This window comes from Onychomys torridus, chromosome 11 (assembly GCF_903995425.1).
Source record: "Onychomys torridus chromosome 11, mOncTor1.1, whole genome shotgun sequence".
Lineage (NCBI taxonomy): Eukaryota > Metazoa > Chordata > Mammalia > Rodentia > Cricetidae > Onychomys > Onychomys torridus.
Genome location: NC_050453.1, coordinates 15,331,938 through 15,355,326, shown reverse-complemented (window position 1 = coordinate 15,355,326; position 23,389 = coordinate 15,331,938). Strand labels below are relative to the sequence as shown.

The 23,389-nt window shown below is 50.4% G+C and overlaps 1 protein-coding gene and 1 pseudogene across 3 annotated transcripts in view; both read right to left on the bottom strand.

Moving 5' to 3' along the window:
• Positions 1–23,389, bottom strand: part of Psen2 (presenilin 2) — a 26,153-nt gene extending 2,764 nt beyond the window's left edge. For all 3 annotated transcript variants that reach the window (XM_036201936.1, XM_036201937.1, XM_036201938.1), the window contains exons 1-8: positions 23,305–23,389; positions 13,002–13,161; positions 11,009–11,223; positions 9,274–9,415; positions 6,023–6,090; positions 5,169–5,389; positions 4,166–4,264; positions 111–194 (exon numbers count right to left, since the gene is read on the bottom strand). In XM_036201936.1, coding sequence (XP_036057829.1) covers positions 111–194; positions 4,166–4,264; positions 5,169–5,389; positions 6,023–6,090; positions 9,274–9,415; positions 11,009–11,223; positions 13,002–13,142 — 970 coding nt within the window. In that variant the 5' untranslated portion in view covers positions 13,143–13,161; positions 23,305–23,389. The remainder of the gene's footprint in view (positions 1–110; positions 195–4,165; positions 4,265–5,168; positions 5,390–6,022; positions 6,091–9,273; positions 9,416–11,008; positions 11,224–13,001; positions 13,162–23,304) is intronic.
• Positions 128–4,137, bottom strand: LOC118593228 (annotated as a pseudogene).

The window sequence follows — 23,389 nt, the reverse complement described above, 5'->3', positions numbered from 1 at the left end:
CTATCAGATAACGTGACTGCCATTCTTTACCCTAACCCACAGAGGGGCCAGGCCAAGCGGGGTGCAGGAGAGGATCTCCCCTGAGACAAGGCTGTGAGCCCTATACTCACCCATCTCTGGGTCATAGGGGAGCTGCAGTGTTCCTTGAGAGGAGGGATCCAGCTTCGCCATGCCCACGGTCCACACCATGGCAGCTGCAGAAAGAGCAAAGGAACACACCTCAGGTAGTACTCACAGGAGCTGCCCCTGGCCCGGAGGAAGTGGAATCAGTCCAAGTCCCCAGAAACCCAGAACAGCCCCTCCATCCTGCAGGGGTGCTCATGCTTGGCTGACAGAGGCCATGGGGGAGGGGTGGGGGGCAGGAGTCCAGGGTCACTGGCTGGGTGGGCATGGATATTTCACCTTTCTCTTTTTTGCTCTCTCAAATAACAACAGCAACAAGAAGAAGGATCAGTGAACAGCGTGGTGCACTGTATCTTTTTTAAAATAGTCTTTTATCTTATTTTTAGGTTTCAGTTTATCACAAAAAGGGAGGCGTGGAAATGATTTGCACGACGAAGAAGTCCAGAACGTCAGTGGGATAGGCAGCTTCTTGTGGTCTTATTTCAACAGTGATTTCAGTCCACAGACTTTCCAAGAATGTCACCTCCTCCAAATCAGAAATAATTCTTGTCATCTAGAACTACTTTCCTGCCTCCATGGTCTGGGAGATAAACTTGTCTCCAACTTCACACTAACTGGCTGAGTCCCTCCACCCTTTCCTTTAGAGACCGACAGTGCTGTTGCAAACTCTTCTGTGAGATTTTTTCTGAGTGCATAATGCCATCTTTGGTTGCAGTTTCGGCTGCCCTTCTTCAATCAATACTCTGTCAAACAACAGAAGAAACCTTCGAAAAGCCTGTCTGTAATGATTCTTGCCATTGCAGCTAGAACCTAATAAATAGTCTTTTTTTTTTTTTTTTTTAAGATTTATTTATTGTGTATACAGTGTTCTGCCTGCAGGCCAGAAGAGGGCGCCAGATCTCATTACAGATGGTTGTGAGCCACCATGTGGTTGCTGGGAATTGAACTCAGGACCTCTGAAAGAACAGCCAGTGCTCTTAACTTCTGAGCCATCTCTCCAGCCCTAGTCTTTTATTTATTTTTTTAATGCAACATAAAAATGCAACCATGAGGGGCTGGAGAGATGGCTCAGTGGTTAAAAACACACATTGCTCTTGCAAAGGTCCTGGGTTCATTTCCTAGCACCCACATGGTGGCTCCCAAGTGTCTGTAACTTCAGTTCTGGGTGGATCCAGTGGCCCTCTTCTGGCCTCATGGGTACTGCATGCATGTGACGCACAGATAGCCATATAGGCCAAACACTCATATATATAATAAAGACAAAGCTTTCTAAAAACAATTTTTAAAAATTCAGTCCTGAGGCTGAAGAGCTGGCGCCGTGGTCAGGAGCACCTGCTGCACAGTCATGAGAAGCAGAGCTCACAACAACTCCAGGGCCTTTAACAAAGCTAGAAGTCCTGTAAATGCCGCTGATTCCAGCCCTGAGGGAGCAGATGTCTGCCTTCTGGCCTCTGTGTGCATGGGGAGCATATATGTTCAGATGCTCATACAGACATACATGTACCCGTAAAAATAAACATTTTAAAATGCAATGTCTGAAGCTCAGTGGGTCTCTGTGTATTCAGATCTGTGAAACTAACCCCAGTTCTTTTCATTTTATAAGACGGAAATTCCGTACCTACTAAACACCCCCCCCCCAAACAGGTCTCTAGTGAGAGGCCAGCTCCCACCTTTTCATGGGTTCCTATGAGGAGGAGAGAGGGATCAGAAAATATTAGAGAGAAAGATAGCAAAGAGGAGAAAGACAGAAATACAGGATAGGTTCAGGAGGACCTGGGTCAAAACCCAACGGCCTCTTCTGTTTTATTCAAAAGGGCTTTTTATAACAATGCCAAGGGGTGGGGCAAAAGACTTCCCCTTACTAGATCAAAGCACACCGCACAGCCAAGTGCAGACCCTTCCAAACACCTGGTACCCACGCCCATGGTCAAATCATCCCTGGGTAAAGCAAGCTCAGATTCTTGGACCCTGAGTAAGTTTTTACTAGGAATCCTCTGTGGGTCTCCACAGCCCCTGTATTCACCACCCACTCGATTTTGTCTTTAATTTCACCTACTCTTGATCCACATGTAATTTATTTATCCCAGTGTTCACAAGGTTTAACCACATCACCATCTCGGTCAGCATCTCCTTTTGTAAAGGAAAAGTAATATTCCACTGTGTGGGAATCCCACATTTTGGTCATCCATTCATCCTCTGATGGACACCTGGATACTGCTAGCTCTGAGCTACTACATATGATGCTGACATGGACACAATGTACCAACACTTGTTTAGTCCCTGCTCTTCGTCCTCTCGGGTACATGGGCACCATGGAAACTGCTAGGTCACATGGTACTGACTGAACTGTTTCCACAACTTAGCTCCCCTTGGAGTTTATTACTCCATGTTTCCACTTCCCCAGTGAGATGTTTACACTCCACACAGCTCAAAACCCAGGCTCAATCAACACCCCCACCACCTGCCCATCTCTGCAAAAGGCAGTGGGTCTTCCCTGTTGTTTGGACACACAGCACTGCCATTAACCTTACCTCACAACCCTGGCAAGACCTGCTCGAAAACTGTCCCAGAATTCACTTCCTCTCAAAGTCTCTACTGGTCCCCCACACAAACCCCGCTTGCCCTTCCTGGGTTATTTCTGGGCCTTCACAGTGGCTCTGGATTGGGCTACTGTCCTTGCACATTTTACTCTCCCCTTGGAAGGCAGGGTGATCCTGTGAAAGTGTTGGCCCGAAGCTGTCAGGGGCTTACCTCCTTCAAGAAGAAGGGCCCACGTGTCACACCATGGTCTGCAGAGCTCACACTGTCAGGACCCTTCTTCCGTTCTCTTCTCCCATCTGCTCTAGCCACAGACTCTGGGGGCTCCCTGAGCACACCTAGCCCAGGCCTACCTCAGGCTCTTGGCATCTGCTGTTGTCCACCTTACCCCAAGTGCTGGCCTCCAGATTTCTACTTAGTCTAACCCCTGTCTAAGTCAGGTCTCTGGCCAAGTGAGACCTATGAATTAAGGCTCCCTGGTCACCTTTTGCAAACCAGCCTCCTCCATGGCCCTGAAGTCCTTGACCCCTTGACCTCCTCTAATCTTAAACAACATGTGCTACCTCCTGGCTTACACTTGTCTACTTCCCTAGTTTATGTCACCCAAGAATGAATCCTCCTTCGCACACAAGGGAATGCACGGCCTCAGGCACTCACACTGACCAGGACTGTCCATCCCTCATCCTTACAGCATCCTGGGATGTGCTTTCCAGCCAAGGGGCATGCTGCTGCCAATTCCCCACTCTAAGCTTGATTTCTCATTCCATATGATTACCCAGATCTGCAGATGGTTTCCTGGGTACCTGAGGCATCAGAACCTGGAATCACGGGCTCTGTACTTACACAGACCCACTGTCAACAGAGAGCAGCCACTGCCACCACAGGGAGAGAACTCTGTGAGCCATAATCTTGCCTTCTGAAAGACCTCTCTGTTGTACACAGGGTCTACCAGTAAGTAGGGGCTCAATGTAAAGTGTAACATCTGTTACATACATATATAAACCACATCCCTCTAACACGACCCCAAGGCTGGAGGCAATCCCTATGCCTTCCCTTCAGAGATGACAACTCCCACTGCCAAGCTGCTGTCCATGAACCCCAGAGAGAAACTGGGGCCCCTGTCGCCCAAAGCCTATAGGACTCTGGTGGTTACAAGGCTCTTAAAAGCTGCAAGTTCATGGGGATGTGGCTTATACAGTACAGACTGCCAGATGGTAGACAGAATATGGCCACAGGACTGTCCACATCCCCCTAGGAATCCCCTTTCGACCCTGACTTCCAACCCTTCTTCCTGGGCAAGATCCAGCCCACCAGGGTCTCTAGAAATGGAACCCTCCTGTAGGTGGTGACCCTCACAGTGTTATGACTTGATCCTCACCTTTGGTTGAGATGGAGCACATATCCTGCCAACTTGCAGTTTTGCTAGTTCATGGCCAACTACCATGTCTCCACCAAAGGCTACCTGCTGACCCCCATGGTCCAGCAGAGGCATGGAACCACTCACATGAATATATCAGGGCAGGAAATATGGGCTCATTTCTCTCCTGGGCAGTTTCCACCAGCATCCTCAGTGGCCCCTTGGGGCAAAGCACAGCCACAAGATCTGGGAAAACAGGGATATCCTTGTCATATTAAAGGGGACCTTTATTCCCAAGCAGTTCGAAGAGGAACCACCCCTCTGTCTCCAGGAACCTAAGTGTGCTCCAGGGCACACCTTGCTGCTGGCCCGGTGTCCCAAGCCCACCAATCTAGAGTTTGCACCATCTGGAGCCAAAGCAGGTCACTCACTACAAAGTAGGGAGAGCAAGGTGCCAAGACCCACAGATGGTCTTGGAAGTCCTACATCCCTGCGTCCCCAAATGTCTACCCTTAAAATGGGCATTGTGGCACAGGCATGGCACTATGCTCCTTAAACAACTGCTCAGACTCATCCTGAGGAATCATGGCTCGCTCCTGCACATCCACACTTGATGAGCATGTTGGCGGTTGCGAGCAGTAAGAGTGGTCACTTTGGGGTATGTGCCTCACAAAGGAGAGTCTGAAGGAAGGCCTTCTTGGGACAAGAGGTGAAATGTCCTGTGTGCCTTCTCACCTGTTACCATTTGAATGTGGAATGTCCACTGGAGGCTCATATTTTGAATGCTTCATCTCTAGCTGGTGACATAATTTTAGAAGGCATTGAACGCTTTAAGAGGTGGCCGCTAGCTAAGGGACACAGATCACTAGGGGTGACCTTTTAAGGTCAGACCCAGGCCCTGGCCCCCATAAATCCCCTGTTTGCTGGGCCACCACAAGAAACCTCTGCAGCTTGCTCCTAGTGAGCCACGCCCCCTTGCCTTCCCTCCTGTGATGGACTGACACCCTCCAACACCGTGAGCCAAAATAAATCTTTCTTCCCTTACATTGTTTCCATCAATTATTTTGGATGGCAATACAAGGGTAACTAAGACACCACTCCACCATTGAGGCAGATTCACCCAGGCTCGCACCAGGCCCCAGCTACCTACCATACACAGAGATGGCACCCAAGATGACCCAGGCAGACCACTCTGGCAGGTACTTGATGAACACCAGTGCCATGAGCGCGCTGATCACGATGAGGTAAGCCTGCTGCAGCATCAGCGGCCCCTTCCAATGGATGCACACCATACCCACAGCTCCGAAGTTCCAGATGGCCAGGAAAAGTGTGGGGTAGTCCATGGCCACGTTGTAGGTCTTGAGTACTTCTCTGCAGTCCCAAGGTGAAGCAGGGCATGGGATACTCGGGGTGGGAGTGGGGAGGGTGCCACACCCTAGGTTGCTTGACATCCTCTGCTCTCAGCCATTAAAACCCAATTATTTATTTTCAACATTCCCATCCTCCATTTCCATGGGCCCCACACCTAACCACTCAGCATTTTCCAGAATGTGGTGGTGGTGGGGGGGATGAATCAATAGCTGGTACATGGGTCACACAGCCATGCAATGGACCCCCCTGGAAAGCCCTGTGCAAAGATGAGGTCCTTGAAACAGTGTTTCTCTTTGAGCCTCTGGGTTAGGCTGATATCCAAAACCAAAGGGCAAGGGGGCAGATAAACTAGGAAGGACCCAGGCTTAGCCCACCCCTCTCCCCAAACAGAATGTCACTGAGAGGTTTCCACCTGCTAAGTGTCCAGAGAAGGCTTTACCATGCTTCCTTTGCTCGTTTTAAATCAGGAGTCAGAAAGAAACCTGTGGCCTACCACGGAGCCCACGCCTGAGTCAAAGCCCGGAGGCCTGAGCTCCTGGAGCAGCTGACACTGAGCGCGACCACCTTCCCCTGCCCAGGTCCCTCTTATCCAGCTCTGCCATAGGGAGCGGCTGCTCAGCAGCCAGCACTCACCCGAGGTAGATGTAGGTGAACAGGAACAGGAGCATGAGGGACGACATAATCAGCCAGCCATGGATGAACTGGACATCAGAGACAAGAGTGCCATTAGTGCCGGACCATGGTGGTGCAGGCCTTTAACCCCAGCACTTGGGAGGCAGAGATAGGTGGAAGTTTGAGGCCAGCCTGGTCTACAGAGTGAGTTCCAAGACAGCCAGGGCTACACAGAGACCCTGTTTTGGGGGGGCAGGGGGAGTTGGACCCCAAGGAACTAAAAATTTCCCTAGGAATTTCATGCTTTCCAAAGGAAAACAATGAAGCTTGGTACTGGCCAGAGGAACTGGAAAGAGATTTCACACACTCCTGACAGAGCACTGGAATGACAGTCAAGTCCAGACAGTGATGGGCAGGACCAGGCCTTGACTGAGACTGTCTAGCTACACATACATACCCTCATGTTAGGACTGGAAGATAGACCTGACGGGGAGTCAGTTGCTGTGTGATTTTCTACAGTGTGATTTACTCTCATTGGTTAATAAAAAGCTGACAGGCCAGTAGCTGGGCAGGAAGTGAGGTGGGAAAGCCAAACTAAGGATGATGGGAAGAAGGACCTAGTCAGGAGTCACCAGCCAGACACAGGGGAAGCAAGAGGAGAATGTTGTACTGAGAAAAGGTACCAAGCCACGTGGCTAAACACAGATAAGAATTATGGGTTAATTTTAACTGTAAGAGCTAGTTAGTATAAGCTTGAGCTCCCGGCAGAGCATTTATAAGTAAGGTAAGTCAATTATTTGGGAAAGGGCTGCTGGGTATTTGGGAGTTGCTGGGGACAGAAACTTCCGCCTACAGCCAATGGATTTGGAGGACCACTGGATATCTTTGCCCCACTTCCCAATATGACCACACTGAGTCAATCTCCTTTGCCTGCTATTTTATTATTGATTTGACTTTTAAAAACTGGCTTATGGGTAACAAGCAGCCAAGTCTAGCTTCTTAGGGCTGCCAGAGGCACAGGTCCCAATGCTAACTCTGGTAACAGATTTGTACAGTATCTCCAAAATCATGACCCGGAGCCTACCCCTTAGGGGGTTCTCCCTAGTCACCTACAAGTGTCTGGGGGAGACAAGAGTCCTAAGAGTCTGCTGACCCCCAGCCTGTGCTGGCCCACCTCTGCACACTCATCATGGGCAAGAATATGCTGTGTGGGTGACCAGCCCCCACTTTTACAGGGTTCCTATGAGGAAGAGAGAGGAATAAGGAACTTGTAGATAGAATGATAGGCCTAGCTGAGAAGAAAGAAAGACAGAAACACAGGACAGCTTCAGGAGGACAATTCCCAATAGCCCCTTCTGTCTCTTCTAAAGGGCTTTTTAAAGGAATGCCAAGGGGTGAAGCAAAAGACCTCCCCGCCAGCACAGCCAAGCACAGACCCTTCCAAACACCTGGTAACCACACATGGTCAACCCATCCCCTTATGCAGCCCTGCTGGGTAAAGCAAGCTCAGATCTCACTAGGAAACCTCTGTGGGTTCCCACAATGCTGGTAGTCATTACTTCCAGATAGCACCCTAACTCCCTGAAGACAGCCTTCAAAGCTCCGGCCGGAAGACATCACAAAAACAGGCAATATTTAGTAGGTAAGATGACGGCTAATCCAGACAGAGTCAGAGGACTCACTGACTGCTGTTTAGAATGAGTGACCAGGGCAAGTCTCCCGAGGGGCTTAACAGAAGGAAAGTCGCTTCCCACTCCACTAAGGAGCTCCAGACAGGTCCTCAGGAGAGATGTCCCTCCTTCCCTAGCTGAGCATGGAGAGGTCAAGGACAAGACTCAGCCATCAAGTGTAAGATGTGACACTTCCTCCCAGCCTCTCTTCACTTCTAAGGACTGGAGGAAGGGCCACAGCTGGGCTGCAGACCCAGCCTTACAGGAAGGGAAGGTGTGGCCTCTGGAACCTACTCACAGTCTTCACCCCAACCATGACATGTCTGGACTACGCCATCTTGGAACTTCCCAATGACCCTGACTATGGGCCTGGCCATGTGACACATACTGACCCCAGCAGGGTCACTCCCCATGCTATTTCCAGTGTGTTATCATGTCTTCTTTGTCTAACAGCCCTCTCCCACACTCTGACCACACCTGCCCCTCCTTCCTCTTCAGTAGTATGGAAGCCCTACCTCATTTACATGGGCAATTGTCACTGAAGAGCTAAGCTTGGGTTCCTGGAACATTTCCTGACAGCCCCTCCTATGGGTCAACCCCATATCACCCAGCTGAGCCAATGGCTGGCTCCCTCTTCTCCTCCTGCTCCATAAACACAGCTGCCAGAACACAAAGGACCACACTATGCTGGTGGCAGCAGTTTTGAATAGGAAGTGCCGAGCTCAACTTCCTGTTGGTCTTGAGGGTTTCAAAGCCTACAGGCTAAATCCAGAGTCTACAAGCACAGTTAGCCCCAGTAGCACAGGTGTGTAACACCAGTTACAGTTCACTGGTGAAGCTGAGGAGTTGGTCTACCAAACTGATATATAGAAAGTGGGCAGGAGAGATGGGTCAGAGGGTAGAGGCAATTGCTGCCAAGCCTGAGGACCTGAGTTTAATCCTGGAACCCACATGATAAAAGGAGAAAGCTGACTCCAGACCACTTCAGGCACCTGCTCCGCTTCCAACCCAGAAGTGTTGAGGACACAGCTCAGCGGTTTAACATTTGACTGGTGTGTGCAAGGTCCAAAATTGAATCCCCATTTGGGGATGCTGGGGTGGGGAGTGTGGCATCACTGGGGATGACGCTGCCTGTAACTGGGGTCACACAGGATGTGACTCTTCCAGTACTTCACAGGGAGGTTCAAGGGCTACAGAAGAATGTAACCCAAAGGGTTCTCAGAGTCAGGAGACCGTCACACAGCACATGTGCATCTCTATCTTAAGGGAGATGGAAAGATAAAAATGAGCCTAGAGAAAGTCTTGGGGTGAGGCAAACTAAAACAGAGCTTCAGAAGAAATAAAATTAACTTCAGAGCAGGAGAGAGTCAGGAACGCTGCAACGGAGCGCTCAGAAGACAGTGGGTGGGGTGGGGGGCATGCCGTTTAAAAGTCAGCTTTATGTCAACTTCCCATGGGGTCAGAGAACACGAAAAGGCAACCTCCTCTTCAGAAGGAAGGAACCTGGGTAGGGTTTAGACAGTTGCCATGTGGTAGTGGCTCCATCCACAGCACACAGCAGGGGCGGGGAGAGGGGGCGGGGCAGAGGGCCACAGACCTCACCTTGTAACATCGATACTTGTAGAGTACCACCAGGAAGATGGTCATGACCACGATGACGCTGATCATGATGAGGGTGTTCAGCACAGAGTTGAGGAGACGCTGGCCCACCGAGGGCGTGTCCTCAGTGAAGGGTGTGTAGATGCTGAAGAAGTCACCGGAAGAGCCTCAGTTAGAACCCTGGCACTGGCTGGGCCCTGATGGGGCCACTGCTATCCATGAGTGGCCTCTGCCTCTAGAGCCCATGATATGTAGCACTCTGATAACTGGAACCATCGTGGCAGCAAGGACAGGCGGTACCCCATTGAGTCCTGGCTCCTCCACTGGACTTTCCCACTTCCAGGCCCTCAGCTCTCATCCCTACCGACAAGACTGGCTGCCTGCTTCTCCATGTGATGATTAATTTTAATTATCACTGTGAGTGGATCCGGAATCCACACATGCCTCTGGGTGGGTCTGTGTGGGTGTTTCTGGGCAAGATTAACCCTCCCCAGGGTGGGCATCCTAGGTAGAAAGAGGTTAAAGGAAACAGTGCTCTTTGCCTGCCTGCCTTGTTGCTCCTTGCCAGTGAGAGCATCCACCCTGCTGCTGCTGAGACCCTTCACTGACAGTAGCACCTCAGTCTTCCAATGTGCACTAAAGATCCTCTGGGGATCTTCCAGGCATTCAGCAACAGACTGGGACTGCTGAGGTATCCAGCCTTGTAGCTGCTATGGGACTCACAGCCTCTTGAATGTGCAGCCATTTTTGGACTACCTATTGCTGATTACACCCATCTAAAATATCCCTTTACACTACTTCATTGTATAAGCCAATTTAATATGTCCTTTTTCATATTTGGTTTCTGATCCTCTAGAGAACCCCAACAATACATTCTATCAACCTTCTGCAGCCTCCGACTCCCAAACCCTCTGCTCCCCTAGCTGCCACCACAGGTACTGCCCCAACTCTGGAACGGATTCACAGGCATCCAGCTCTTCCCAGCTCCCATTGCCAGGAGCTTTGCTGGCCCCGCCCTCGCAAAGCCTTCCATCTATGCTACTATAAGCCCCCATAGGCTCCAAGCCTCTTAGGAGTGGGAACTTCCCTACCTTCTCTTTTCTGAAAAAGAAAAAGGATTCAAATCCAAAGTGAACAGTAAAGTCTCTACCGGCAAAGACTGAAGATGTGCTCAACAGTGAGCAGCCACGGAGTGGAGAGGAAAGGGCTGAGGTTAGGGAGCACTCAGTTCTCTGTTATATTTATTAAATAAAGTAAGAGAAGGGCCTGATAAGTCTCCCTCCCTCTTAAGAAATCATCTGCTCCAACTCTGTCACCTCACGTCTAAGGGAGCAGAGACCCAGACAGGACATGGCTCACCTGGGGTCACATGGTGTTTGAGACACAGTGGGCCAGGACCAGGTACTTGGTACGTGGAGCTCAGTGCTCTGATACCAAAGCCAGTCTGTATTCAGATTCAACTTAGCCTTCAGTGAACACCACGGGATCTTTCATGTGTATTAGCCCACTTCATTCTCCAGGTAGCCCCGTAATTAAACCCGAGAAACAAGGAAATGGAGGCATATAGGTCAGCTATATGACCAGACAAGCCACATGACAGGAGGCAACGAGTCAGGGTGTGGCCCAGAGTCCGTCACTGTTCTCCATGGCCACCAGCACAGAGCTACAGGCACAGTAGCTGAGGGAGCCTATCAATCACCACCCCAACCTCCCAATGCCAACCCGGCCCCCAACTCACAGCTGCCCGTTCTTCTCTGTGTAGAAGCGCACGGACTTGATGGTGGCCACCACCACAATCATACAGAGCGTGACAGGCACAAACAGCATGATCACATGCTTCGCCCCATACTTGAGGGTCAGTTCTTCCTCCAGGCCCGGCGGACGCCCGGAAACCCCACTGCAGGCGTAGCGGTCTGGGACCTCCTCCCCGTCTTCCTCGCTGTCCTGGCTCCTCTGTGGGAAACCGCACAGTGAGGACCACAGAGGCTCCCATGGTGAGCTGCTCCTGCAGGGGCTTTTCTGAGTAGAACTGAGGAGGCCAAATGCTGCTTTCTAGACATGAGGAGTGTGAGCTCCGATTCAGGTCTCAGGACATGCATAGGACAGTGGTAAAGATGGTTTAGAGCTAGCCTGCATAGCCACAGAAGGGCACATCAGAGACCCTTGCGCTTCCCAAGGACAGGAACTAAGGCCGCTAACCAACACGGCCACACTGGGCAGATGGGTAGGAGAAGGGGAACCGAGACCAGACATTTTGATTGGCTAACTGGAAGAACCAGCATGGTGGGGACTTTCTCCGAGCATCAAGACACAGGGCTCCTTCAGTACCAGTTCTAGGCATGGAGCGCTCCAAGTTAGCTGTTCACTTGAGACCAAGGAGGGGACAAAATCCAGTAGACAGGAAAAGAAGTAACTAAAAGGCACAAACACCCAGGAGATAAGAGAAGAAACCACGGAGAACCTGTTGATAGTGTGACCTTGAACTGTGAGAACCCACCAGGGCTCAGAGGCTAGGCTTCATGAGATCAAGGGAAAGGGGCTCAGATTTCAAGGTTAAGGATTAAGGGTGGCTGAGGGGAAAAAGGCCTCTGGGCCTGGAAAGGTTTTAAATTCCTACACGGAATAAAATGGAATGAGATCCAGGCAACCTCAGATGCGGTTCGCCTGACCAGGAGGAGATGGCGTCAACCAGCGGGTCCTACCGTTGTCCTGGCCTGAGGCTGCCACAGTAAGAGTCACAGTGTTGCTACCTTTCCCAGCACACAGTCAAGCCTGACTCAGGCCAGCTCAGCTCGTGGTTACCCTGTCCAGTAAGTAGCTTTTGTTCCCATCAGCTTAATGTTTCTGTGTCACTGGCCAGTCCCAAGCACCCAAACTCATGGTACCTGGAGATGACAGCAGCCTGCATTTGAAAGATAGGTGAGGGGTGGGAGGGGAAGGGCATGTGTCAGCCGGCCTACTGTATGCCATAATTGTGTACAAAGCCCTTACAGATAGAAGATGGAGGTGTAGCATGGCCAGTAGATACCACTGTGGCTAATTTCCATGTTTATTTGCTCTTCCTGAATGAAAGAATGCCTGGTTTCATCCATAGGTTAGTCAGCTTTCTCTCTCTAAGAAACACCTGAGATAATTCAGCTTCTAAAGGAACGGGTCTCGAGGTCTCAGTCTGTGATAGATGGACCCTGTTGCCTTGTCCTATGATACCCATACTGTGGCAGAAACCACGGAGAGGGGCAGCAGCTCACCTCATCATCAGGACACAGAAGGAGGGGGGGGGCGCCAACAGTTAAGCTCCACCCCTTCCAATGACCTGAAGCCCTCCACAAGGTTCCGGTCCTTAAAGGTTCTGCTGCTTCCCGACTATAGCAGCCGGGGGACCAAGGTTCAGCACAAAAGTCTTCAGGGAAACATCTCAGCTCCAAATTCAGTAGCCCATAAGACACAGGTGGGGTTGGAGAGATGGCTCATCGGTTAGATGTAGAAGACCTGAGTTCAGCTGCTAGCCCCCAGGTCAGGAAGCTCACAACTATTTCTCCAGCTCCAGGGGTTATGTATGATACCTCCTTCTGGCCTCCATGGATACATGAGCTCACATGCATATACCTCCACACAGGCATACATTAATACACGTAATTAAAAATCAAAATGAACCTCAGGGCCCTGGGTTTTGGTTTTGGTTTTTCCACCACGGCCCTGTTTCAAGGCCAACAGTTGCTGGTGGGACCTACCCACTGGGCGGTGTTCTCTCCATCCTCCGGGCCTGGCCTGCCCTCCTGGCAGGAGCGTGACGTGGGGCTCTCCGCTGACATCAAGGATGTCCGCTCGTCGCACACCTCTTCCTCACTGTCAGAGGCCATGAATGTGAGCATGATCCTGCCTGAGCAGCACCTGGAAAAGAAGCACAGGGACCTTGTTCCACCTTCCCGACAGGTGAAGGCAGTGGGGGCCGGGGGACGGCAGGGCGGCTTGAACACCGGGCACAGGTCTTGCCTCTCTAACAAGCTTCCTAGACATACACGTCAAACAAGTACTGAAACAGTTCCAAAGCCAGCGAGAGGCCACAGCAGCCTTGTTTGAGACTGGCTGGAGTGGATGCCTGTCACATACAGCAAAATGTCCAACAAGAAATTGTCCGGGCCACTCCAAACGGTCGGCGTTTGTTCAACCCAAAAACATCTGTGGATAACATGCTGTGCTTGGTTCTGGGGCTTCCGCCTTGAATAAGAAGCACCCACGTCCCATAAAAACAAAACAAAACAAATCAGCCAATATGGCAAATGACAGACCATCAAGACGAGGAAGGCAATGTACCTCAGAAGCAGAGATTTCACGTTTCCTAGAGAGGACTGGAGGTGTAAGTTCTTGCCAGTGGGACAGTGGGCAGGTCAGACTACGGCCACACCAAGGAGGCCCATGTCATCTCAAGGAAAGCTGGATATGGACAAGTGTTCCCTCTAGCTGGTGACTGTGAGGGGAAGCACAGAAGCCAGGAGGAAGTATCCTGATGGGGTAAGGTGTCCTGATGGGGGGAGTGGCCCGATGGGGAAGGGAGCCTGAAGGAAGACACACCTGATGGGAGGAGCTTATATGGGGGACCGAACAGAGGATAGAACCCCAGATACTGGCCAGGCTGGACTAAGATGAGGAAACAGGATGTTACCAAGGAAAACTGAATGTGTTCCAAAAACCCAGTGTCTGTGGGTTGAAAATGAAGACACCATCTAGAGGTTCCTGAGTGTGGGGTACATAAAGATTTAAAGTCTTAAGTTCAAAAATGGCAGCTAAGTCCCAGGAGCCAGCTAGCCAGTAGGCACATGACCCCTGGATGTACCCACACAGAGGGATTGGGGGAGGGAGTCTGCCCTGCCCCCAGAATTTCTGCATGGTTCTCAATGTATTCTTACACAGCAGGACCCTGTGGGGCCAGAACAACTCTAAGTCCCCACATTTTGGGTCCAGGCATAATCTCTGGGAGAACGTGACCGTGCACATGTCTGGATGGACACTGCCACTACCAAAGTTGAGCTTTGTGCTACTGAGGTAAGAGCAGGCCTGCTCTTGGCTGAAAGCCCATCTCCAGATAAGTCATTCTTGGAATTCATGTGACCTTTAAGTGATTAGACAGGGTCCTTCGACCAAGGCAGGGCCTGTGGTTGCTCTTCTGAAGTCAGTCATCCTAGCTGTGGCCTTGGTAATTCCCACAAAGGCTCCCCCCACCATTACAGAGATGATACAGTGTGTGCATTTGTTTACTTCTCTGATTGGGCCTACTACAAAGGTCCCCTCTGTCTTCACAGGATTTGCAAAGTGAAGAAGCCCAGAGCCCCCAGAAGTTGCCTCTCGGGTTCTAACAGACACTGAGAATGGAAACACAGCTGTAGAACCCCACCGGCACAGAAGGGGGTGCTGAGGACTCTGTACTATCCAAGTTCAGAGGAAACAGTATGTCACTCTTAGAGCTGGATGATCTTGGGTCTTGAGGACTGAGAGGGACAGGGAGTCTATGAGCAGAGCCTGAAGGAGGTAGGACATTCTGGAAAGAGGTAACTATTCAAGTATATGAACAAGACGGGAACATGACATGATCTTGACTCAACAGCACCAAGGGGCTTGTGGTAGAATCAGGTAGGGTAGACCATCCCAGGGTGAAGGGTCTGGGTGTCTGACCCAGGGGAAGAGAGCTTAATTCAGCCCAAGTTCTCCTAGGATAGAAGTGCCCTTTACCTAGGCTAAACAGCAGAGCATGCTCTAAGTAGGTGTGGTCTACTGCCCTAATACTTGGATTCTAGAAGCGCAGCTGAGCCTGGGGCCTCGGGGAAGGGGTTCTGCTTCCTGGAGACCAGGCCTTAGAACCAACAATCTATACAAGAGAACTCAGCTTAAGGGGGCACAGCTTCACAGGTCGACTTGCATGAGATGTAGGGAAATTCTTAGGCAGGTCGGGGTCTACGAGATTGTAAGGTCCTCTGTTCTTTTTGTCCTTGAGGCCTGGCTGTCATATCTTAAACACATATCCAGGAAACTCTGGAGTTCTCCTCACTACCCTTCCAGCAACTGTGAATTCATTTGCTCACAGGCATCTAGATCAGGGGTGTTCCTCAGTGTCAGAGTTTGGCATGCTGGAGGCCTTGGGTTCCATGTGGGGGGTGGGAGGGCACAAAAAAAAAAGTGATAAAATTCCAGGTTACCCTTAAGCCTGGCTGTTCTGTTTCTGGTCTCTATGCTAGCCTATCATCTGAGCTGCTGTGGTAAGCACTCTGATGGAACAACTCAAAGACAGTTTATCCTGGCTCACAGCTCATCACGGTGAAGTCACAGTGGGAGGAGCTTCAAGTGGGAGGAGCTTGAAGCAGCTAAGCAGTCTGGGAGCAGAGAGCAATAAATGACTGCTCGGGTTCAAACTTACACAGTCCGGGTACTGCAGCACCCTCAATGGGCTTGTCTCAGGCCCCAAGTAACAAAATCAAGGTAATTCCCCCACAGGCATGCCCAGAGGCTCCTCTCCCAGGCGACTGTAGAGTCTGTCCCATTCACAATCAACTGTCACTGCTGTGAACTGCAAAGGTGGAGCCCTAAGCTGCCTTCTCAGCCAGTCTGGACAGTGTGTGTTGAGATGGCGATTCTGCACACTCAAGGCCTGCCTGGGGCGGGCGTGGCCCAGGAAAGAACGGGGCCTTTTCACCCAGGACCTTCCCACTCCCACGTCCAGCACTACTTGACTTCAGGAATGAGGGTTAAAACTGTACAGCTCAGCCAGGAGGCACTCGGGAGGCAGAGCCAGGAGGATCTCTGTGAGTTCGAGGCCAGCCTGGGCTACAGAGTGAGCTCCAGGAAAGGTGCAAAGCTAGACAAAGAAATCCTGTCTCCAAAAACAACAATAACAACAACAACAACAAAACCAAAAACAAACTGCATAGCTCTTTGTCCTGAACAAAGGACCTGGTCACACAGAACACAGAAAAAAACACTTCTCAGACTAGCAAAATCACCAAACACCACTGAAGGAGGGCTGGAAGATCTGGGTGTCAGATGGTGGTGTGTGTGTGTGTGTGTGTGTGTGTGTGTGTGTGTTTAAACTGTATGTACAGTACTAAAAACAGGAAAACCTCAAAGCTACGCAAAGCCTCAGACCTTTTGATCCGGAAATGCTATTTCTTGGTATTTTATCTAAGAAAAATAAATTCATACAAAAATACGTGCTATAGTTATTTGCTGTCATAAAAGTAAAAACGACTGAAATTTCTGACTCTCTTCTCTGGCACAGGAACTCTCCCCTTATCTGAAATTCTACTTCCTGTGGTTACAGTTATCAGTGGTCAACTGAGGCCCAAAAACATGAAATGGAAAATTCCAGAGTAATCAACTCATACATTTTAGGTAGTTTTTGTTCTGGTGGGAGCTCTACCTCAGCCTGGCACGTTGGCGTCCATATACCCAAAGAATCTGGAATGTTCTGGTGGAAACCCCACTTCTCTGCCCAGACTCTGCCCCTCAGAAAGCCCCACCAAACATGACTCCTCCCCCAGTGATGTTCAAGACCACTCCCACAGGGTATTTAAACTGCACCCCAGAAAACAGACATGTGATTTTTTGGTCTCTCGTCCCTGTCTCCTCCCTGGAGGGCCAGAGAATCACCTGGGAATGCTTTACCCATTAAACTGGGGCTTTTTCTAATTCGGTCTGATTTCAATTGCTGCATCGGCTGAGAGGCTTATGGGGTGCAAAACCTTTTCAGTCTTCACTACAGTATATTGTTCTAATTGCTGGTTTGTTCTTATTAATCTTTTGTTGTGTCCAATTTATAATTTGAACTATCACAAGTGTGTATGTTTAGAAAACAAAACGCAGTTTCCACAGGACTTGGTATTCATCATGACTTTGAGAATCCATCCAACTGAGGACAGGTTCTCCTGAGCTCGTATGAAGAAGAGGACCCACTGACCCACTGCTTGATCTTCTGATGGGGACTATTACAGGACCACTAAAGTCTTACTTCAAACAGTACTTAAAGTATGAAGTTAAATTTAACAGGATGTAAATGTTCTCCTAATCACCTGAATTTACACACACACACACACACACACACACACACACACACACACACACACGAATGGGAGACTGGTAAAACTATTAAAGGTAGTTTTATATTAAATGTATAAAACATTAAAGATCATTATCTTTAGACCAGTGTGATTGTGGGAGATTTTTTGCTTTGTATTTTTTGGCATTTCTCCATTTTATTTTCTGATAGTCTCGTGTATCCTTGGTTGGCTTCTATCTTAACTATGTAGCTAAGGATGACCCTGAACTTCTGATCCTCCTGCCTCCACCTCCCAAGGGCTTGGATCACAGGCATGCACCACTACACCCAGTTTATGCTGTGCTGGGCATAGAGCCCAGGGCTTGCACACTTGTCAAGACCTTACAGAGTTACATCTCCAGCTTTTTTGTATTATTATTATTTTAATAATCAAGATGGGTTCATCTTCAACCTACTGCTTTTTTTCTTTTGAGATAAGCTCTCACAATATAGCTCTGTGTAAACCAAGCTAGTCTGGAACTCACAAAGCTCCACTTTCTGCTTCTGGGGTGCTGGGGATAAGATGTCTGCGCACAGACATCAACACACAGGGCTTCCTCTCCCTCCTGAATCACCAGCTTGGCCTGGGGAAACAGATGAGAACCCAGGAACCCACTGGCATTTTCTCCAAAGCCCTGAAGGACAACAGCGGCTTCTCTGGCTCCCCTTTGGATCCCTAAGGGTAGGGTCAGCCAGGCTCTTCTTTGGATCCCTAAGGGCATGGTCAGCCAGGCGTCTCTGTTCTGAAGCCTAATGGCACCGAAATTCTCAGAGGGAAAACAAACCACCACTCAAATGTGCAGATAAACAACCCCGCTGGATCTGCAACCACATCAGAGCGCAGTAAAGAGCTGCTGGGGGGCCTGACTCAGCACAGGTGGGGGATGCCCACGGATCCGGCCAGTGCTGACACACACATGCTCAACCAGCACCACAGCTCTGGCGTCCACAGGAAAACAGAGGGGCTGACCGGAAACAGTGGAGTGAGTGCAGGCACAGACTGTTCTGGAAGCCCTGCCTGCACTGTGGCGGAGGGATTAAGCACTCTGCCGGGTTTTTTGTTTTTGTTTTTTTTTTTTTACTAACTCACTGACTGGAATCAAAATGTTGATTAGCTGAACTCTGGGAGTCTGACCCACCCACAGAAGTTCCTCAGCCTGCAGGGTTCCTGCAATTATCATGGAAACCAGGTGACCCAATTTCCTCAACCTGCTTCTCAGAGAAGGGAAGCAAAGGTTTGCCCTCATGTTTAAACTCAGTGGCCCTGGTAGGAAAGGGCTTTTAAAATGACACAGAAAATTCCAGCGCCTCACGGAAAACAATGCTCCAAATGTGGGCTGGAGGGGGGAGAGCAGCAGAGGCTAGGATCCCGACCCCCTCCCAATGGGCCAACAGAACAGTGTCCTTGGCTTTGCCTTCTGTGGTCACATGGCTACCTCCCAGAATCCCCATGCCCCCTGGAAAGTCCCAGTCTTCCTCTGCACTAGGGAAGGGTTCTCCCCAATCCAGCAACACCCTGAGACATCTCAGATTCCAGCCCTACCTCTATCCATTCACATCTGACCATGTATTTGGCTGGTCTGCCTGGCACTTGCCAAATGGTTCTCTTGGATTCTGAGAGGTCTCAGGCAGAACTGGAGTTAGAGCGCCAGACCCCAGACCCTCAAGTGGGGCCTGGTTTCTTGTCTTAGCCTCTGGACCTGGCTCCATTGCCTTTTTCTCTTGAAGTTCCTGATGTGGCCTGGAAGGGGGAAAGAGGCTGGGAGAGTGTCTCTAGCACACCACCTCAAGTAAAAACTGCAATAGTTTTTCTCTAAATGAAACCCAGCCACCAGTGGTCGGAGACGTATGTGACATGAATCATATATCCTGGACAGCTCCTGGCCATGCAAGGTGACGGGAGCTATTTCCTCCTCTGTAGACAACAGAATAGGTTGCCTTGTAAAATTGGGGGTGTAAAGTGTCTAGCCACGGCAGATGTTCAATAATAGGGAGTAACCATGGAATCAGAAAGGGACACTGAGAGGGGCTGATTGAAGCCCACTGGTGCCTTTCTTTGGAAGCCAGGGAACTGCTAAGCCACCAGGAACATGCACAAAGGCCAGGCACCAGGGAGATCCTGTTTCCATCCAGTCTCAGCAGGACAATGGGAACATTCTGTCAAAGGAAAGAGTTCATCCATAGGATGACGTTAAAGATGGGCAGAGTACCCTAAGTGCCATCCTCTGGTGCCCTGTTTCATAGTTCAGGAAACTGAAACCCAGATGACCAGAAGCCCCCCCAGCTGACCCCACCTGCAAAATACCTGCAGGTACCCAGAGCAGTTATTCCTGAGCTGAGGCGAAGGGACGTCTTTCTAAAGACTTGCATTTTTTAGAATAAGTATGTATTACTTTTACTTTTAAAAACACGAGGAAGTTTCTGGCTAAGGTGTAACAGGAAGGTGGGACGTCTTTAGATGTCCTTCATCTGCAAAGATGAACAAAACAAGCCAGGCAGTGGTGGCACATGCCAGTAATCCCCGAACTCGGAGGCAGAGGCAGGTGGATCTCTGTGAGTTCCAGGCCAGCCTGGTCTACAGAAGCAAGTTCCAGGACAGCCAGGGCTATTCCACAGAGAAACCCTGTCTCAAACAAAACAAAACAAAAAAGAAAAAAAGGGAAAGATTGAACAAAACAAGCAAGCTGTTCTCTCAATCAATGTACAGGCTACAGAGAGCTGTCTCCCCAGTGTTCTCTCAATCAGCAGACAGGCTACAGAGCACTGCCTCCCCAGTGTTCTCTCAATCAGCAGACAGAGAGCTGCCTCCCAGTGCGTGCCTCTTCTTTCCTGAGGACTGACTTGGAATCACTTTCCCCATGTGTTCGGTGATGCCATCCCTAAGCCTGGGGTTAGACTATATGTGGACTGAGCACCACTCCCCAGGGGCCACAGTCCCAAGACAGATGGGAACAGTGGCAGAAACATTTGCTCTCTGCAGGGTCCCAGCTGAGCAGCATCTAACCAACCTCAAAGTAACAGCTGAAAGACAGCCACGAAGGTGTTTGTAGAAATACCATGTGACCTACACACACACACACACACACACACACACACACACACACACATGAAGCTTTGATCATTTCTTCCCTCCCTCCCTCTCTCCCTCCCCTTTGGTTTTCTAATGGAAGAACTCACTATTGCAGCCAGGACAACATTAAACCCAGGTCCGCCTGCGTCTCTACCTTCAAGTGCTGAGATCGCAGGCATTCTGGTTTACTCGAACTCAAAGATCCACCCGCCTCTGCCTCCCGAGTGCTGGGACTAAAGGCATGCACATCATGTCCACTTGCATTTTGGTTTCTTTAGGGTGAAAGGCAAAGGCAAGCCAAAGCGATGGCACTTTGTCTAGAACCAAAAGCACTGGGAGAAAGAAGCTGAGGCAGGGATCCTGCCATTAGTTTAAGGCCAGCCTTGGCTACATAAAGAGCACCAAACCACCAGGGCTACACAGCAAGACCCTGTCTCAAAATACAAAACAAATGTGTTTTCTCCCAGGTTCTCAGGCTTATTAATGAAGACCTCCCAGAATGTTCTGGGTAGCAGTGCCCACACAGGTAAGAGGTGACTATGGCAAGCCTGTGGACAGCAAAGGTACAGACAATACACGGAGCGATGTCCAAAGCCTGAGCTGACAGCCAATGGAGCCACACAGCTGGGCAACTGTGCCCCCCATCTCCCCTCACAAGGCCCCAGAACTCAGGTACCCTGACTTAGAAAAAGTCACTAGCTGTCTCAGTATCCCTTTAGTTTTGTTTGGTGATTTACATTGTTGTTGTGTGTTTTGTTTGTTTTCTGAGACAGTGTCTCACTATGTAGCTATGTTGGCCTGAAACTCACTACACAGCCCAGCCTTGCTTTGAACTCAATCTTCTTGCCTCAGGGGTTATGCATTGGAATTACAGACACGAGCTATCATTATTACTTAGGTTCTTAAAAAATTAATAATATTTTATGTATACAGGTATTTTGTCTGTATGTATGTCTGTTTAACACATGTATGTCTACACAGCACATGTATGCACACCTGGTGTCCATAGAGGCCAAAAGAGGCCTGGAATTGGAGTTGGAGATGGTTGTGAGCCTCCATGTTGAACATGGGTCCTCTGGGGTGCCACCGGTACTGTTGACTGCTGGGCCATCTTTTCGGCCCATTACTAAGTTTTTATAATAACTGTGATAACCACTGGACAAAATGGCTTTTTTAAATCATGAATGCCCAACTTCTAACACATGGGCATATCACGTGGTTATTACACCAACAATCCAGAGAGGCCAAGTCTGGCAAGAAACTCACATGGCAAACTCTATGCTACAAGCCTTTGAGCAACCACAGAAGGGCCACTGGACAGGGCACAGCCAGAACCCTCTGCTCCAGGTCATCAGAGAGAGCAAGCAGCAGCCTCTGGCAACATCCCTCATCCTGGTCTATCTCTACAGTAGGGACATGCATTCCCACATACAAACGTGCACAGCCTATACTGGGGGTAAGGACACATCCACATAGGAGGATACAGTTCTCCAAACCTGGCACAGCTTCCATCCCATCTTGCACCTCTGCCCCCACCACCATCCCTGCCAGCCTGATTCTAGCCACCGTCCTGGGAGCCAAGGAATGAACCTGGATGGCCAACTCTGGACTGAAGTCCAGACGCTGGCCCCTTCACCCACTGAAAACACAGGACCTGATACTGTTCCCGGCTCCACAAAGACTCCTGCTCCCAAAGGGGAACCTGAGCCTTACACACCTGGAGCGGCTTATGCAGAAACTTTAATTACTGCCAGAGGTCTTGGCTGAAGGCTTAGGAGGCTCAGGTATCCATAGAGGGACTCTACAGACATCAGGTGCATCCATTCTGCATGCTGGAGTCTCTCTGTCCCCAACAGACTATTCTGGGGACGGCTGTCCATTGAGTTAAATTGGTCTGCATCTGTTCTGACTGAGATTCTCCATCTGTAAATGGATGCCGTTATTTCAACAAACAGCTCACCCCTTTAAAGGCGAATCCCTAAGCAGAGATGCTAAGACATTTCAACTAACTGGCAAAGGACTTACTGGACAGCAGAAGTAGAGGCCCAGGCACCAGGCTGTAAGCATCTGGCTCTACTGTATCATACCGAGGAGACCTTGGGCAACTGCACTTTTTGGTTCTGAGAGTTGTTCTCCACGACCCTCCCTTTCCTCCCCTGGCCCCACGCATGCTTGGCAAGCACTCTACCATAGAGCTGCATCCTTAGCCCTAGGCGCAGTTTCTTCATCAGTAAAATTCAATGACAACTAGATCTTGCTTTCGAATTCCTTCGGCTTCAAAGGCTTGATTCTGGGCGTCTCCCCACTGCTGTAAGAGACTTACAAGACACTCAAACACTCAAAGGCCAGCCTCAGAGCCAGCCTCCGGCCCTGTCCTGCGCCCCGCTCCTCACACAAGGAGTTCCCACTCCCTCGATATCTGTAGCAGAGCCCAGATGGCCCAGGTCAAGTCCTAGGTAACAGGGACCAAAATTCATGGTCAATACAGCCGTGAGACCCACGTGCACTGGCCCTTTAACATCTCGCTCCGCGCCTACCCTGCCTGAGGCTCCCGAGGCAGGAAGGGACGCTGAGGGCACCCGAACGCGGCCAGAGGCCCAGGGCCTCTTCCTACGCTCCTTCCAAGCCCCAGTTCTGGGCCGGCCGCACTGCCGCCTCCCCGGCGCCTTTTCCTCGCCCCCGCGCCAGCCAAAGGGGCTGCGATCGCTGCCGGGGCCGCAGCCTGGAGCCGGGACTCGGGTACTCCGAGGGGGCCGCAGCCGCAGCGGCCAGGAGAGTGCGCAAGAAGGGCCTCGCTGCATCCCGGCTCTCCATGCGGCTGACTACCCGCGATCAGTGACAGGTACCCGGCCGCATGCACCCAGATCCGCCATCGGCTCACCTGCTCGGCCGGCCGTGGTGGAGGGTAGAGTTTACGCCACGGGCGGAGCGCCTCTCCAGGGCTAGCGCCGGCCCCGCCCACCTCC